General features: G+C 46.0%; 1 protein-coding gene across 3 annotated transcripts in view; it reads left to right on the top strand.

The window, feature by feature from the left end:
* Positions 1-17,477, top strand: part of LOC115145059 (importin-13-like) — a 62,015-nt gene that overhangs the window by 22,376 nt on the left and 22,162 nt on the right. For all 3 annotated transcript variants that reach the window (XM_029686292.2, XM_029686291.2, XM_065003106.1), the window contains 4 exons: positions 3,986-4,111; positions 4,187-4,330; positions 7,785-7,997; positions 8,132-8,385. In XM_029686292.2, the coding sequence (XP_029542152.1) occupies positions 3,986-4,111; positions 4,187-4,330; positions 7,785-7,997; positions 8,132-8,385 (737 nt within the window). The remainder of the gene's footprint in view (positions 1-3,985; positions 4,112-4,186; positions 4,331-7,784; positions 7,998-8,131; positions 8,386-17,477) is intronic.

Raw genomic sequence — 17,477 nt, 5'->3', positions numbered from 1 at the left:
GAGAACATAGATGTGGTTTATTTCTGTGCATGTTAAAGTAAAAGAAGTAGCATATTTGGATGTGATTTACAGTAGATATAATCCTGTAATATGATTCTGGCCTGTCAAATATGTATTCTAATGTGGCCCCCCATGGAAAATAATTGCCCAGGCCTGCTCTAACCACTGACGTCAATGCAAATTAAATCGAAACTCACATCAAACACTTAAAAGCACAACACTGTTATGATGATAAAACTCATCTCACTCAACAGTTTCCCATGTGTATCAAAAATGGTCCACCACCCAAAGGACATCCAGCCAACTTGATACAACTTGGTGTATTTTGGGGTAATGTTACTGGACCCCAGGAAGAGGATCTGCTTATGGGGATCCTTAATAAATACAAAATACAATACCAGGAGCTCCAACCTGGTCCACAGCTGCAGGTAGGGAGGGTGTTCAGCTCAGCAGTAGGCTGGCACATTACAGCCACAGCAGTTTCACTAGTTGCCCTGAACAGAAAGGATATCTGATCTCTGGTGGCTAATGAAACAATTGAGCTGTTAGTTGATTTGCATTTGGCTGACTGTAGTGAGATGGGTCTCACACCCCAGGTTTTGCTCAGTCTGGAGTGTGTCTCGGGAAGAGAAGTCTCCTTAGATCACACGGTGGACAGAGGTAATGACCTGGTTTGAACTCTGGGAAATCATATTCTTGGGAGGGAGACATTTCAGTAAAGACACTTCAGTAAAGACACCGTTCCTCAGTAAAAATCACTTTATTGGTCAATTGCACCCTTCGAAAGACACGCATGCATACATATACACAAACATATACATACACTGCTCAAAAAAATAAAGGGAACACTAAAATAACACATCCTAGATCTGAATGAATGAAATATTCTTATTAAATATTTTTTTCTTTACATAGTTGAATGTGCTGACAACAAAATCACACATAAATGATCAATGGAAATCAAATTTATCATCCCATGGAGGTCTGGATTTGGAGTCACACTCAAAATTAAAGTGGAAAACCACACTACAGGCTGATCCAACTTTGATGTAATGTCCTTAAAACAAGTCAAAATGAGGCTCAGTAGTGTGTGTGGCCTCCACGTGCCTGTATGACCTCCCTACAACGCCTGGGCATGCTCCTGATGAGGTGGCGGATGGTCTCCTGAGGGATCTCCTCCCAGACCTGGACTAAAGCATCCGCCAACTCCTGGACAGTCTGTGGTGCAACGTGGTGTTGGTGGATGGAGCGAGACATGATGTCCCAGATGTGCTCAATTGGATTCAGGTCTGGGGAACGGGCAGGCCAGTCGATAGCATCAATGCCTTCCTCTTGCAGGAACTGCTGACACACTCCAGCCACATGTCTAGCATTGTCTTGCATTAGGAGGAACCCAGGGCCAACCGCACCAGCATATGGTCTCACAAGTGGTCTGAGGATCTCATCTCGGTACCTAATGGCAGTCAGGCTACCTCTGGCGAGCACATGGAGGGCTATGCAGCCCCCCCAAAGAAATGCCACCCCACACCATGACTGAACCACCGCCTAACTGGTCATGCTGGAGGATGTTGCAGGCAGCAGAACGTTCTCCACGGCGTCTCCAGACTCTGTCACGTGCTCCGTGTGAACCTGCTTTCATCTGTGAAGAGCACAGGGCGCCAGTGGTGAATTTGCCAATCTTGGTGTTCTCTGGCAAATGCCAAATGTCCTGCACAGTGTTGGGCTGTAAGCACAATCCCCAGCTGTGGACGTCGGGCCCTCATACCACCCTCATGGAGTCTGTTTCTGACCGTTTGAGCAGACACATGCACATTTGTAGCCTGCTGAAGGTCATTTTGCAGGGCTCTGGCAGTGCTCCTCCTGCTCCTCCTTGCACAAAGGCGGAGGTAGCGGTCCTGCTGCTGGGTTGTTGCCGTCCTACGCCCACGTCTCCTGATGTACTGGCCTGTCTCCTGGTAGCGCCTCCATGCTATGGACACTACGCTGACAGACACAGCAAACCTTCTTGCCACAACTCGCATTGATTTATTTTATTTTACCTTTACTTAACCAGGCAAGTCAGTTAAGAACAAATTCTTATTTTCAATGACGGCCTAGGAACAGTGGGTTAACTGCCTGTTCAGGGGCAGAACAACAGATTTGTACCTTGTCAGCTCGGGGGTTTGAACTTGCAACCTTCCGGTTACTAGTCCAACGCTCTAACCACTAGGCTACCCTGCCGGTAGTGCAGCCCATCCTGGATGAGCTGCACTACCTGAGCCACTTGTGTGGGTTGTAGACTCCGTCTCATGCTACCACTAGAGTGAACGCACCGCCAGCATTCAAAAGTGACCAAAACATCAGCTAGGAAGCATAGGAACTGAGAAGTGGTCTGTGGTCACCACCTGCAGAACCACTCCTTTATTGGGGGTGTCTTGCTAATTGCCTATAATTTCTACCTGTTGTCTATTCCATTTGCACAACAGCATGTGAAATGTATTGTCAATCAGTGTTGCTTCCTAAATGGACAGTTTGATTTCACAGAAGTGTGATTGACTTGGAGTTACATTGTGTTGTTTAAGTGTTCCCTTTATTTTTTTTGAGCAGTGTATTATGGGGAGGTGCGTGGTGGCTGCCACACTGGGTGCCCAGGGAGCTGCTGTTGTATGGGGTTAAGTGTCTTGCTCATGGGCATAACAGCAGGCAATGGCATCTAGGATTTTATACCAGCAAACCCTCTGGTTGCCAGCTCACTTCCTGACAGATTTTTCCTGTCGGACCCGGGATTTGAACTGGCAACACCTCTCTAACCCCTAGCGTACCTGCTGCCTCTGTGAAGAGGGTTTTCCTGAGCTGGGCAGATACACTGTTAGACTTTAATAACAAAAGCATTGGTGTGTGTGTGTGTGTGTGAGAGAGACAGACATTTATAGCAGTGTTTCAATAAGGAACAACCTAGGACTCAAATCAAATTTTATTTTGTCACATACACATGGTTAGCAGATGTTAATGCGAGTGTAGCGAAATGCTTGTGCTTCTAGTTCCGACAATGCAGTAATAACCAACAAGGAATCTAGCTAACAATTCCAAAACTACTACCTTATAGACACAAGTGTAAGGGGATAAAGAATATGTACATAAAGATATATGAATGAGTGATGGTACAGAGCAGCATGGGCAAGATACAGTAGATGGTATTGAGTGCAGTATATACATATGAGATGAGTATGTAAACAAAGTGGCATAGTTAAAGTGGCTAGTGATACATGTATTACATAAAGATGCAGTAGATGATATAGAGTACAGTATATACGTATACATATGAGATAAATAATGTAGTGTATGTAAACATTATATTAGGTAGCATTGTTTAAAGTGGCTAGTGATATATTTTTACATCATTTCCCATCAATTCCCATTATTAAAGTGGCTGGAGTTGAGTCAGTGTGTTGGCAGCAGCCACTCAATGTTAGTGGTGGTTGTTTAACAGTCTGATGGCCTTGAGATAGAAGCTGTTTTTCAGTCTCTCGGTCCCAGCTTTGATGCACCTGTACTGACCTCGCCTTCTGGATGATAGCGGGGTGAACAGGCAGTGGCTCGGGTGGTTGTTGTCCTTGATGATCTTTACGGCCTTCCTGGAATATGATTCAGGCTGTGATCTCTACCATATGACACACACAACCTGAACCTATGTGTGTGTGTTTCCACTCTAGGAGGTGATTTGAAAAGGAAACAAAGGGACCCTGCACAGACATGTCGTTCCATTAGACAATGTGTCAACCAGTCACCCACCACACTAGCTCTTGGTCAGGGCACTAGGGTTGATCTACATACCAGCACTGGAGAGCCTCTTGATACTGACTGTCTCTATTGATGGTGTTCTTTAACAGCAGTCAGTCATACAAGAGTCTCGAAACAACGTTCCTATTCTAAATGACATATAATTGCATTGCAAGAATTATACTGACTCTCCCTCCCATCTCTATCTCTCTCTCGCTATCTATAGGGGCTCCACCAGTTGTACTATGACCCTAACATTGAGAATAAGAACCTGGCCCAGAAGTGGTTGATGCAGGCTCAGGTCTCCCCTCAGGCCTGGCAGTTCTGCTGGGCTCTGCTCAGCCCTGACAAGGTATGAAATGCCCACATGCGCTCGCACACATGCAAATACACACACCTATACATAACCCTCTCTCTCTCTTCCTAGGTTCCTGAAATCCAGTACTTTGGGGCTAGTGCCCTCCACACTAAGATATCCCGCTACTGGTCTGATATCCCTTCTGACCAGTATGAGACCCTGAAGACTCAACTCTTCTCCCAGATCGCCTGCTTCTCCTCCGGATCCAAGATGGTGGGTAAATGGATGGACAGTTCGATTTATTTGATCAATAAAAATACTAGTGATGCACCGATATTATTATAATTTTGGCCAATACTGATGTCAGATATTTTCCTTGCCAAATAACCCGATACCGAAAATCGATTATTTAACATTTTAGCGGTCTTTTAAGCATTCTAGTGCAGTTAAATATTTAAATCACACACGGACGCAGCGGTCTAAGGCATTGCATCTCAGCGCAAGAGGCGTCACTACAGTCCCTGGTTCGAATCCAGGCTGTATCACATCCGGCTGTGATTGGGAGTCCCATAGGGCGGCGCGACAATTGGCCCAGCGTCGTCCGGGGTAGGCCGTCATTGTAAATAAGAATTTGTTCTTAACTGACTTGCCGAGTTAAATAAAAGCTTACACACCACACTGACCAAAAAGTAATTTTATTGGCATTTACGTATGTCCCCATTACCAGTAAAACCTAATCAAAATCAATTTCTTTCACTTACTTGCTGTGCTGTTTTGTTGTTCTGTCGTTTCATTCTCAACCAGGATTTCTATGGAACGCCGTTTGGGTCTTTGGGTGTCAAATAAGCATGTTGACTAATCAGGTCCTGAATATGACTGCACGTCACATAATAAATGAACGCGTTCATACATGTTTTACGCAGTTATTACACTATCACTCGTATTTTGTATGTCACACCGATTCATCGATACGTATGCTATGATGCTGGTAAAGTTGTCTCGCGCACCTACAGTTCTGGTCATTAAAAAAGCTAGCTAGCTCATGGATGCAAACAATCAATTTCAGTAGCTATCGTTTGCTAGCTAACTATATAGCTAGGTGTCATCTAAAATAACCCTAATTTATAAGAGTTCTTATTTGAATAATGGTGGTCAACCAATCTATGTGAAGCTAGCCACGATAAGGATTAGCCAAAAATAGTAGACTTTGCAGTTAGCCTTCAAAATAAAAGTAAGTCATTGACAGTGACGCAAATGAATACAACTAGTAGAGTTATGTCATAATTTAATAGATCATGCTAAATGAGGTTGGAATGTTATATGGAATCAACAAAAGACTAATTTGTCAATTTGACAAATATCTGAAATCACACTGGATGTGTATATATACACTGCTCAAAAAAATAAAGGGAACACTTAAACAACACAATGTAACTCCAAGTCTATCACACTTCTGTGAAATCAAACTGGCCACTTAGGAAGCAACACTGATTGACAATAAATCTCACATGCTGTTGTGCAAATGGAACACCAAGATTGGCAAATTCCAGTTCCTGCAGGAGGAAGGCATTGATGCTATGGACTGGCCCGTCCGTTCCCCAGACCTGAATCCAATTGAGCACATCTGGGACATCATGTCTCGCTCCATCCACCAACGCCACGTTGCACCACAGACTGTCCAGGAGTTGGCGGATGCTTTAGTCCAGGTCTGGGAGGAGATCCCTCAGGAGACAATCCGCCACCTCATCAGGAGCATGCCCAGGCGTTGTAGGGAGGTCATACAGGCACGTGGAGGCCACACACACTACTGAGCCTCATTTTGACTTGTTTTAAGGACATTACATCAAAGTTAGATCAGCCTGTAGTGTGGTTTTCCACTTTAATTTTGAGTTGACCTCAACCCCTCCTTCACCTAATCCACAGATAACCATCGGTCTTCCCTTTATCAACACCGCTCTCCTCTCCTCCATCAAACACATTCCAAAGCCTTCTGGGTTGCTACAGATTCTTTATATTCAAGGCTTCGTCTCATTTATTTAACATCTCAATGTTCAAAGTTTTTAGCCGATTCCAACAGCATCATAGCTCTTATTGCAGGACTCTGAAACAGCTGTGAATTGAGCCACATTTATTGTCACCCTGTGTATTGAACACTATTCCCGAGGAAAAACAATACTGCGTGTATGTTTTGGAGTCTGATAACTCTGAGGACGTTGGGAAAAGATATATTGGGTTTTGAGTAGACTTGTTACCCCATTTCATTCATCTCCAATTCTTAGGTAAAGCTGTACAGTGGAATATGAATGTCAATACACCCAATAGGCTGACTGGGGAGGTGATTTCACACAGTCACAGTCCCGCGTTTAGAGCTACAATGCTAATTTTTGCGTAATCTCTTCACTGTTGTGTTCTGTGGGTGTCACTGAGTAGACTGATACCCCATCTCATTGCGTCCCATTCCAACCTTGTTTAACATTATCTAGTCTAAATATGGCATGATTCCACCAATTGAAACCGTCTGCATCACTTTCAAAGAGGTACTTTTATTTTGAAGGCAAACCACAAATTCCACTATTGTGCCTAAGCCTAATTGTGGCTGACTACACAACACATAACCCGGTCAGGTCGAGCCTCACTAGCCAGATGAAGCTAGCTGGCTGCTTATAACGTTAACTTTGGCCAACAGGGTTAAGTAGCTGGCTAGCAATTTATTTTCATGAACTGAAGTTAAATTTCAATAGGCGAACAACAAGTGGCTACCTGCTAATACTTACTCGCAAGGATTCCTAAATCATTGCTAAGAATAGTGAAAATGACTGCAGTTTCCGCGGGTCATTGTTTTCAGGCTGGTTGTATTGGTACTAGCTAGGTACCAAGCTAAAGCTAGCTAGCTACCCCCAGAAGATGCTGTCGAAAAATGATTTATTACCAACGCGGTATTGTAAACACACCGTTCAAGGCCGGTATTTGCAGACATTTTTGTACAGCGACTGATAATAGTGGTGGTGCTTGGCTTGCACGTGCAAATTCAGAACACACAACATTCTGTAATAGAACTGCGTTATTTGATGTGTCAAATTTAAAAGCTTATTTAACGTGTCAAATAGTGTTTCTGATGTGTATATTTTTTTATGACACCCAAAGGCCCAAACGGCGTTCAATAGTATGTTGTGAAGCTAATAGCAGTGATGCTATTACTGCATAACTCCGGTAGGGCAACATCTGAACAATAGCGCACTTGGTAACGTTAGTATATACCGGTGCTCGACCATGTCGCGAAAGCCAACATCACCCACGACAGGGAATGGTTGATTGTCAAGGGCAATTGATTTCGCCTTTGAGTTGTCTCGCCTAAATTATTACTCTTTCAAATGACTGCTCGACTTGTTGACTGGTCGATCCACACTGCAAACATTGTGGGCTAAGTTAGGAATGCTGTGTTGCATGTTTAGCTCTAAATTTTACGTGGCGTCATTACGTCATGTACCTTATGTAGGTATGCATGTCAACTTTGACATTTTTCACATTGGCGTTAAACTAGACATCGGGCCAATATCAACGGTGGCATTTTTAGCTAATATCGTCCGATTCCGATATGTTCACCGATATATCCTACATCCCTAAAAAACACATATAACTGGCGGTAGCTACGTGCCTTAAAAACCATCAAGCATAAACACAATTGTAAAGTCGTTTACTTACAAGACGTTGTGGTCCTGTTTCCAAGGTGCTAACGCGTCTGTGTGTGGCGCTGGCCTCCTTGGCCCTGAACACCATGCCAGAGGTGTGGCCGGGCGCCGTGCCAGAAATGGTGCGTGTGTTCCAAGAGGAGGGAGGGGGGGTGGATGGCCGGGCCAGATGTCTGGCCCTGCTGGAGCTTCTGACCGTCCTGCCTGAAGAGTTCCAGACCAGCCGCATGCCGCAGTACCGCAAGGGACAGGTGAGGGGGTGCTGGAGACTGAATAGTGCCAATGGGGACAACAAAAAGGCAGACGGGCACACCAATGCACACACAAAAGGACAAGTGAGGGCCGGGTTAGTATTTCCTGCAACCTTGTGTCTCTCTGTCTGTAGGTGCGAGGTGCTCTGGGTCGTGAGTGGGGGTCAGTGTGTCCACTGCTGCAGCAGCTGCTGCGTCAAGGGGACAGTCCCGGGGCAGTGAAGGCTCGTGTCCTGCGCTGTCTGTCCTCCTGGGTGCTGCTGGACGTCCCTCTCAGTGAGAGTGAAGGACTGGTGGAGGACTGTTTCACTGCTCTACCAGACCCCGAGCTGTTTGATACCGCCGTGGAGGCTATTGTCAACGCCATATCACAACCCGACTCCCAGAGGTGTGTCTGGGCCAGGGGGAGGTTGAGTGGGTGTGTGAGTGGGTGTGTCATCCAGAGTATGTGAGTGGAGCGGAGTGTGCCCAATGGGAATCTTGCCCCACGCTCCAGTCAAAAGGCTGGAGCGTCGGCCTTCTCGCCTGCTCTAATTTCACTCCAGTAGCGCTCACTTCACGAGCTCAGGGCATGCCAGGCCCAGCATGCATTTGCATCTACTTGTGTTCTGCTATAGCCCCTTGCTTTAGCTACTGTCATGGAGTTAACTAAATATTTCCATAAAGAAACTGACCAAGCACACAGGTGCAAAATCAAGGTGAGTAAGAGAGGGAGTGTGGTGATGTAGTGTCCACAACTAAAGAATCATTGTTGAATCTGAAAAGACATGTATCCCGACTGCATGAAGGTGCACTTACTATGTGCACATGCTAGAAGAAAGGAACGAGGTGGGTAGATAACTGTCTCGTTTTTTCCCCTATTACCTGTACAATAGGCCATAATTGATTTCGGCCCAATAGACCTGGCATATTCCCACGTCCAACGAGCTTTACGTTTTTATTGGGTTATTTTGCCTAAAAACGTTTAGGCTTACCTAATACAAGAGAGAGAAAAAAACAACTCTGCATCTCCCCAGCCTGGCAAAAGTGGCCAAAAGGGTGTTTAGAATTCCCAGTTGCTCTGCGAGTGTGGAGAGGATGTTCTTCGCTGCTGACTTGCTCTCAAGGCACATCACATGAGCCTGAAGCCACAGACTGGCCAAACTCATGTTTCAAAGGCACTGAGGTAATTTTTTGTTTAATTTGTATTTAATTCTAAGTAAATCACAGCAGATATGCGCATTTTATAGACTATAATGATTTTAATACAACAAAATGTTGTTTAAATGCTGAGCGCTTTATGTTCCTACCAGCCTATTGTGTCACACTCACAAATGCTTCACAATGTATTTATTTGTAGGCCTTGAAATAATTAAAACAATATAGCCTTCATTTTTGTTCATTCTTAGGCTCCTGACCTATTTAGTGTTGATATGATGTTTTAATATGTCATGTAGCCTTTTTTTATTATCTGGGCTTCTTACATTCACCTTTTAATGTTTATTCAAATACTTTTCATTCAAATCCATATGTTTGGTAGGTCCAGGAAGTCACACAAATAATTGTGTGTTGGTTAAATTGTGATTTTAATGAATGGAGTGAATTTGGAGCAGAAGTTTTTTTCCATTGTGAGCGTGGAGTGGTTTTTAGTGGAGGTGTTGGAAAGGACATGTAGTACCGAAGCGATGCGCAAGCTCCGCTCCGTGAACGATTGGGCGGGATTTCCAACCAAAGAGATGGGAAGGGAGCAAGAAAGACATCCAGGGAGAGATGACAGCCAAGAGGACAGTGCGGGTATGGGAAGGGCATCTTGAGAGAGGGTAGGGGAAATAGGGATGCAGAGAGAAATACAGGCAAGGGAGAGTTGACAGCTGAGGGGAGGATGAAAGGAAATAGGTTTACTGGGGGAGAGAATGGAGGGAGTACATGGAAAGTTGACTGCCAGGAAGGGAGGGGCATTTCTCGGCTGGCTGGTGTTGCCATGGTTACAAAGCTGGGGAGCGATGTCATCATGCTCCGATTGGCTCCGATTGGCTCCAATGGCTGGCACCCAGTACCCCCTCCTGAGAGACGGGGAGGGAAAGAAAGATGAGCAAGGGAGGAAGAGGTGCAACATCCACCTGGCAGGTTGGAGCTATGATTACTCTGCTGACAGGCCTGTTCTCACACGCACAGCACACATTACTGCTCTGTTCAACTTCTCAAGTCTCCTCATCATGCATGTCATTTTTATTGATCTATAAGTAAGGCCAGTATGACTGTAGGAGGAATGAATATGAACCTCATATTTCTCAATCGTAGTGTCATCCAACCTGAGGCAGAAACACTCAACATTTGATGGTTGTGTACATTTTTGTGTCTGTTTGTGTTTGTCCTTCCTTCCTCTTTCCTTCACGTATAATGTTTCTCTTTCTCTCCCTTTCCTCTGTCATAACCCTTTTCACCCACTTTCCTCCTACTTAATTACTGGACAGGGGAAATTAGTTGCCTGGCAACAAGACCGGTGGACCAATAGCATCCTCCCAAATGACTTCACTGTAATGTGTTTAAACGGAGGGAAAGGGAGGAAAAGAGGGAGGTGAAATTAGGTGCTTTTAAAAGAAAAATCCACCCAAAACCACTCATTCCTTTTCGTTTACATTGTTAAATAACACTGTGAGAACAATATTTTTCATTTTAGCATTATAAAAAGGTTGGTAGCAACATGGGAAATCGTTGTGGAAATCTGTTGCTGCTCATGTCGACAACATCTACAGTGCAATTCTCCCACGATGGGCTAGGTAGCTAGCTAGCAAGCAAACAGCTCCACACAATAATAACAAAGACATTATCAGCATGTAAAGTAGCTAGTTGGCTGTAAAATTGCCTAAACAAACTGCACTATCAATTTAGGAGTCTACAATATCAATATGTTCAACCTGCAGATCAATTTGCCTCAGAGTAGAGTCTGACATTCACAATGGCTGATATACTTTTGAGGGGAGAGCATGGGCAACGTTTCGTATGTCAATGGGCTGCACGGTGCATTCTGGGTGATTTTGGGACAAGGAACGTTTCTCCTTCAAGGAATGAAAGGGAGTCTATTGGGCGCTAGCTCAGAAATCCAACATTAGCACGGATTTCATCAACGAGAAGTAAAACATTACAAATTTTTTCCGATTTATGAATGGTGTAGTTAACTTGCTATCTGTAATATTGTATAGGTTTGGAATCGTCACATTATGTACTTTCGAGGAAAATAGGCACGTTTCTCGACAAAGTGCAATCGGAAAGGATTCAGACCTTGACTTTTACCACATTTTGTTATGTTACAGCCTTATTCTAAAATTGATGAAATTGTTTTTCCCCCCTCATCAATCTACACTGCGATTATAGCCTCGAGCCTTCTTTGGTATGACACTACAAGCTTAGCACACCTGGATTTGGGGAGTTTCTCCCATTCTTCTCTGCAGATTCTCTCAACCTCTGTCAGGTTGGATGGGGAGCATCGCCGCACAGCTATTTTCAGGTTTCTCCAGAGATATTCGATCGGGTTCAAGTCTGGGCTCTGGCTGGGCCACTCAAGGACATTCAGAGACTTGTCCCGAAGCCACTCCTGCGTTGTCTGGGCTGTGTGCTTAGGGTTGTTATGTTGGAAGGTGAACCTTCGCCCCCAGTCGGAGGTCCTGAGCGCCCTGGAGCAGGATATCCCTGTACTTTGCTCCATTCTTCTTTCCCTCGATCCTGACTAGTCTCCCAGTCCCTGCCGCTGAAAAACATCCCCACAGCATGATGCTGCCACCACCATGCTTCACCATAAGGATGGTGCCAGGTTTCAACCAGATGTGACGCTTGGCATTCAGGCTAAAGAGTTCAATCTTGGTTTCATCAGACCAAAGAATCTTGTTTCTCATGGTCTGAGAGTCCTTTAGGTGCGTTTTGGCAAACTCAAAGCGGGCTGTCATGTGCCTTTTACTGAGGAGTGGCTTCCATCTGGCCACTCTACCATAAAGGCCTGGTTTGGTGGAGTGCTGCAGAGATGGTTGTCCTTCTGGAAGGTTCTCCCATCTCTACAGAGGAACTCTGGAGCTCTGTCAATGACCATCAGGATCTTGATCACATCCCTGACCAAGACCCTTCTCCCCCGATTGCTTAGTTTGGCCATGTGGCCAGCTTTAGTAAGAGTTTTGGTGGTTCCGAACTTCTTCCATTTAAGAATGATGGCGGCTACTGTGTTTTTGGGGACCTTCAAAGCTGCAGAAATGTTTTGGTACACGATCCTGTCTCGGAGCTCTACGGACAATTCCTTGGACCTCATGGCTTGGTTTTTGCTCAGACATGCACTGTCAACTATGGGACCTTACATAGACGTGTGTGCTTTTTCTAAATCATGTCCAATCAATTGAGTTTACCACAGGTGGACTCCAAGTTGTAGAAACATCTCAAGGATGATCAATGGAAACAGGTTGCACCTGAGCTCAATTTTCGAGTCTCATAGCAAAGGGCCTGAATACTTACAGTTGAAGTCAGAAGTTTACATACACCTTAGCCAAATACATTTAAACTCAGTTTTTCACAATTCCTGAATTTAATTCCCTGTCTTAGGACAGTTAGGATCACCACTTTATTTTAAGAATGTGAAATGTCAGAATAATGATTTATTACAGCCTTTCATCACATTCCCAGTGGGTCAGAAGTTTACATACACTCAATTAGTATTTGGTAGCATTGCCTTTAAATTGTTTAACTTGGGTCAGATGTTTTGGGTAGCCTTCCACAAGCTTCCCACAATAAGTTGGGTGAATTTTGGCCCATTCCTTCTGACAAAGCTGGTGTAACTGAGTCAGTTAACTAGGTCTCCTTGCTTGCACATGCTTTTTCAGTTCAGCCCACAATTTTTCTAGAAGTTTGAGGTCAGAGCTTTGTGATGGCCACTCCAATACCTTGACCTTGTTGTCCTTGCATGCTTAGGGGTCATTGTCCATTTGGATGACCCATTTGTGACCAAGCTTTAACTTCCTGTCTGATGTCTTGAGTAGAGGTCGACCGATTCTGATTTTTCAATACCGATTTATTGGAGTACCAAAAAATCAGATGCCGATTTAAAAAAAAAAATATATATATAATAATAATGACAATTACTACAATACTGAATGAACACTAATTTTAACTTGATATAATCGCTCCACAAAAGCCGCAGCCCTTGCAGAGCAAGAGGAACAACTACTCCAAGTCTCAGAGCGAGTGACGGCACTGATTTGAAACACTATTAGCGCTCACCCTGCTAACCAGCTAGCCATTTCACATTAGTTACACCAGCCTAATCTCGGGAGTTGATAGGCTTGATTGAAGTCATAAACAGCTCAATGCTTGAAGAGCTGCTGGCAAAACACACAAAAGTGCTGTTTGAATGAATGCTTACGAGCCTGCTGGTGCCGACCATTGCTCAGTCAGACTGCTCTATCAAATATCAAATCATAGACTTAATTATAACATAATAACATACAGAAATACGAGCTTTAGGTCACTAATTTCTTGACGCTACCCATCCCTGTAGCGGGATCATTTTCGTCAGCAACCACTGAATAGCATAGCACAACAGTCAAATAATATTACTAACAAATATTCATATTCATGAAATCACAAGTGCAATATTGCGAAACACAGCATAGCCTTTTGTTAATCACCCTGTCATCTCAGATTTGGAAATTATGCTTTACAGCGAAAGCAATCCAATCAAATCCTTCTGTTCACCTGGTTTAGAATTCCTCACAATCAAATGTAGACCGCATTATCTTCCAAGAGAATTCTCTTCGATTATAATCACAGCCGTATATATCCCCCCCCAAGCAGACACATCGATGGCTCTGAACGAACTTTATTTAACTCTTTGCAAACTGGAAACCATTTATCCGGAGGCTGCATTCATTGTAGCTGGGGATTTTAACAAAGCTAATCTGAAAACAAGACTCCCTAAATTTTATCAGCATATCGATTGCCCAACCAGGGGTGGTAAAACCTTGGATCATTGTTACTCTAACTTCCGCGACGCATATAAGGCCCTGCCCCGCCCCCCTTTCGGAAAAGCTGACCACGACTCCATTTTGTTGATCCCTGCCTACAGGCAGAAACTTAAACAAGAGGCTCCCACGCTGAGGTCTGTCCAACGCTGGTCAGACCAAGCTGACTCCACACTCCAAGACTGCTTCCATCACGTGGACTGAGACATGTTTCGTATTGCGTCAGATAAAAATATTGACGAATGCGCTGATTCGGTGTGCGAGTTCATTAGAACGTGCGTTGAAGATGTCGTTCCCATAGCAACGATAAAAACATTCCCTAACCAGAAACCGTGGATTGATGGCAGCATTCGCGTGAAACTGAAAGCGAGAACCACTGCTTTTAATCAGGGCAAGGTGTCTGGCAACATGACCGAATACAAACAGTGCAGCTATTCCCTCCGCAAGGCTATTAAACAAGCTAAGCATCAGTACAGAGACAAAGTAGAATCTCAATTCAACGGCTCAGACACAAGAGGCATGTGGCAGGGTCTACAGTCAATCACGGACTACAAGAAGAAACCAAGCCCAGTCACGGACCAGGATGTCTTGCTCCCAGGCAGACTAAATAACTTTTTTGCCCGCTTTGAGGACAATACAGTGCCACTGACACGGCCTGCAACGGAAACATGCGGTCTCTCCTTCACTGCAGCCGAGGTGAGTAAGACATTTAAACGTGTTAACCCTCGCAAGGCTGCAGGCCCAGACGGCATCCCCAGCCGCGCCCTCAGAGTATGCGCAGACCAGCTGGCCGGTGTGTTTACGGACATATTCAATCAATCCCTATACCAGTCTGCTGTTCCCACATGCTTCAAGAGGGCCACCATTGTTCCTGTTCCCAAGAAATCTAAGGTAACTGAGCTAAACGACTACCGCCCCGTAGCACTCACTTCCGTCATCATGAAGTGCTTTGAGAGACTAGTCAAGGACCATATCACCTCCACCCTACCTGACACCCTAGACCCACTCCAATTTGCTTACCGCCCAAATAGGTCCACAGATGATGCAATCTCAACCACACTGCCCTAACCCACCTGGACAAGAGGAATACCTATGTGAGAATGCTGTTCATCGACTACAGCTCGGCATTCAACACCATAGTACATTTACATTACATTTAAGTCATTTAGCAGACGCTCTTATCCAGAGCGACTTACAAATTGGTGCTTTCACCTTATGACATCCAGTGGAACAGCCACTTTACAATAGTACATCTAGGTATTTTAAGGGGGGGGGGGGAGGGAGGGGGGGGGGGGGGAAGAAGGATTACTTTATCCTATCCTAGGTATTCCTTAAAGAGGTGGGGTTTCAGGTGTCTCCGGAAGGTGGTGATTGACTCCGCTGTCCTGGCGTCGTGAGGGAGTTTGTTCCACCATTGGGGGGCCAGAGCAGCGAACAGTTTTGACTGGGCTGCGCAGGAACTGTACTTCCTCAGTGGTATGTAGGCGAGCAGGCCAGAGGTGGATGAACGCAGTGCCCTTGTTTGGGTGTAGGGCCTGATCAGAGCCTGGAGGTACTGAGGTGCCGTTCCCCTCACAGCTCCGTAGGCAAGCACCATGGTCTTGTAGCGGATGCGAGCTTCAACTGGAAGCCAGTGGAGAGAGCGGAGGAGCGGGGTGACGTGAGAGAACTTGGGAAGGTTGAACACCAGACGGGCTGCGGCGTTCTGGATGAGTTGTAGGGGTTTAATGGCACAGGCAGGGAGCCCAGCCAACAGCGAGTTGCAGTAATCCAGACTGGAGATGACAAGTGCCTGGATTAGGACCTGCGCCGCTTCCTGTGTGAGGCAGGGTCGTACTCTGCGGATGTTGTAGAGCATGAACCTACAGGAACGGGCCACCGCCTTGATGTTATTTGAGAACGACAGGGTGTTGTCCAGGATCACGCCAAGGTTCTTAGCGCTCTGGGACGAGGACACAATGGAGTTGTCAACCGTGATGGCGAGATCATGGAACGGGCAGTCCTTCCCCGGGAGGAAGAGCAGCTCCGTCTTGCCGAGGTTCAGCTTGAGGTGATGATCCGTCATCCACACTGATATGTCTGCCAGACATGCAGAGATGCGATTCGCCACATGGTCGTCAGAAGGGGGAAAGGAGAAGATTAATTGTGTGTCGTCTGCATAGCAATGATAGGAGAGACCATGTGAGGTTATGACAGAGCCAAGTGACTTGGTGTATAGCGAGAATAGGAGAGGGCCTAGAACAGAGCCCTGGGGGACACCAGTGGTGAGAGCACGTGGTGAGGAGACGGATTCTCGCCACGCCACCTGGTAGGAGCGACCTGTCAGGTAGGACGCAATCCAAGCGTGGGCCGCGCCGGAGATGCCCAACTCGGAGAGGGTGGAGAGGAGGATCTGATGGTTCACAGTATCGAAGGCAGCCGATAGGTCTAGAAGGATGAGAGCAGAGGAGAGAGAGTTAGCTTTAGCAGTGCGGAGCGCTCCGTGATACAGAGAAGAGCAGTCTCAGTTGAATGACTAGTCTTGAAACCTGACTGATTTGGATCAAAAAGGTCATTCTGAGAGAGATAGCGGGAGAGCTGGCCAAGGACGGCACGTTCAAGAGTTTTGGAGAGAAAAGAAAGAAGGGATACTGGTCTGTAGTTGTTGACATCGGAGGGATCGAGTGTAGGTTTTTTCAGAAGGGGTGCAACTCTCGCTCTCTTGAAGACAGGAGGGACGTAGCCAGCGGTCAGGGATGAGTTGATGAGCGAGGTGAGGTAAGGGAGAAGGTCACCGGAGATGGTCTGGAGAAGAGAGGAGGGGATAGGGTCAAGCGGGCAGGTTGTTGGGCGGCCGGCCGTCACAAGACGCGAGATGTCATCTGGAGAGCGAGGGGAGAAAGAGGTCAGAGCACAGGGTAGGGCAGTGTGAGCAGAACCAGCGGTGTCGTTTGACTTAGCAAACGAGGATCGGATGTCGTCGTTCTTCTTTTCAAAATGGTTGACGAAGTCATCTGCAGAGAGGGAGGAGGGGGAGGGGAGGAGGATTCAGGAGGGAGGAGAAGGTGGCAAAGAGCTTCCTAGGGTTAGAGGCAGATGCTTGGAATTTAGAGTGGTAGAAAGTGGCTTTAGCAGCAGAGACAGAGGAGGAAAATGTAGAGAGGAGGGAGTGAAAGGATGCCAGGTCCGCAGGGAGGTAGTTTTCCTCCATTTCCGCTCGGCTTCCCGGAGCCCTGTTCTGTGAGCTCGCAATGAGTCGTCGAGCCACGGAGCGGGAGGGGAGGACCGAGCCGGCCTGGAGGATAGGGGACATAGAGAGTCAAAGGATGCAGAAAGGGAGGAGAGGAGGGTTGAGGAGGCAGAATCAGGAGATAGGTTGGAGAAGGTTTGAGCAGAGGGAAGAGATGATAGGATGGAAGAGGAGAGAGTAGCGGGGGAGAGAGAGCGAAGGTTGGGACGGCGCGATACCATCCGAGTAGGGGCAGTGTGGGAAGTGTTGGATGAGAGCGAGAGGGAAAAGGAT

The sequence above is a fragment of the Oncorhynchus nerka genome, linkage group LG17, assembly GCF_034236695.1.
Source record: "Oncorhynchus nerka isolate Pitt River linkage group LG17, Oner_Uvic_2.0, whole genome shotgun sequence".
Classification (NCBI taxonomy): domain Eukaryota; kingdom Metazoa; phylum Chordata; class Actinopteri; order Salmoniformes; family Salmonidae; genus Oncorhynchus; species Oncorhynchus nerka.
The sequence above is the reverse complement of the archived record's forward strand: the minus strand, read 5'-3'. Positions and strand labels throughout refer to the sequence as shown.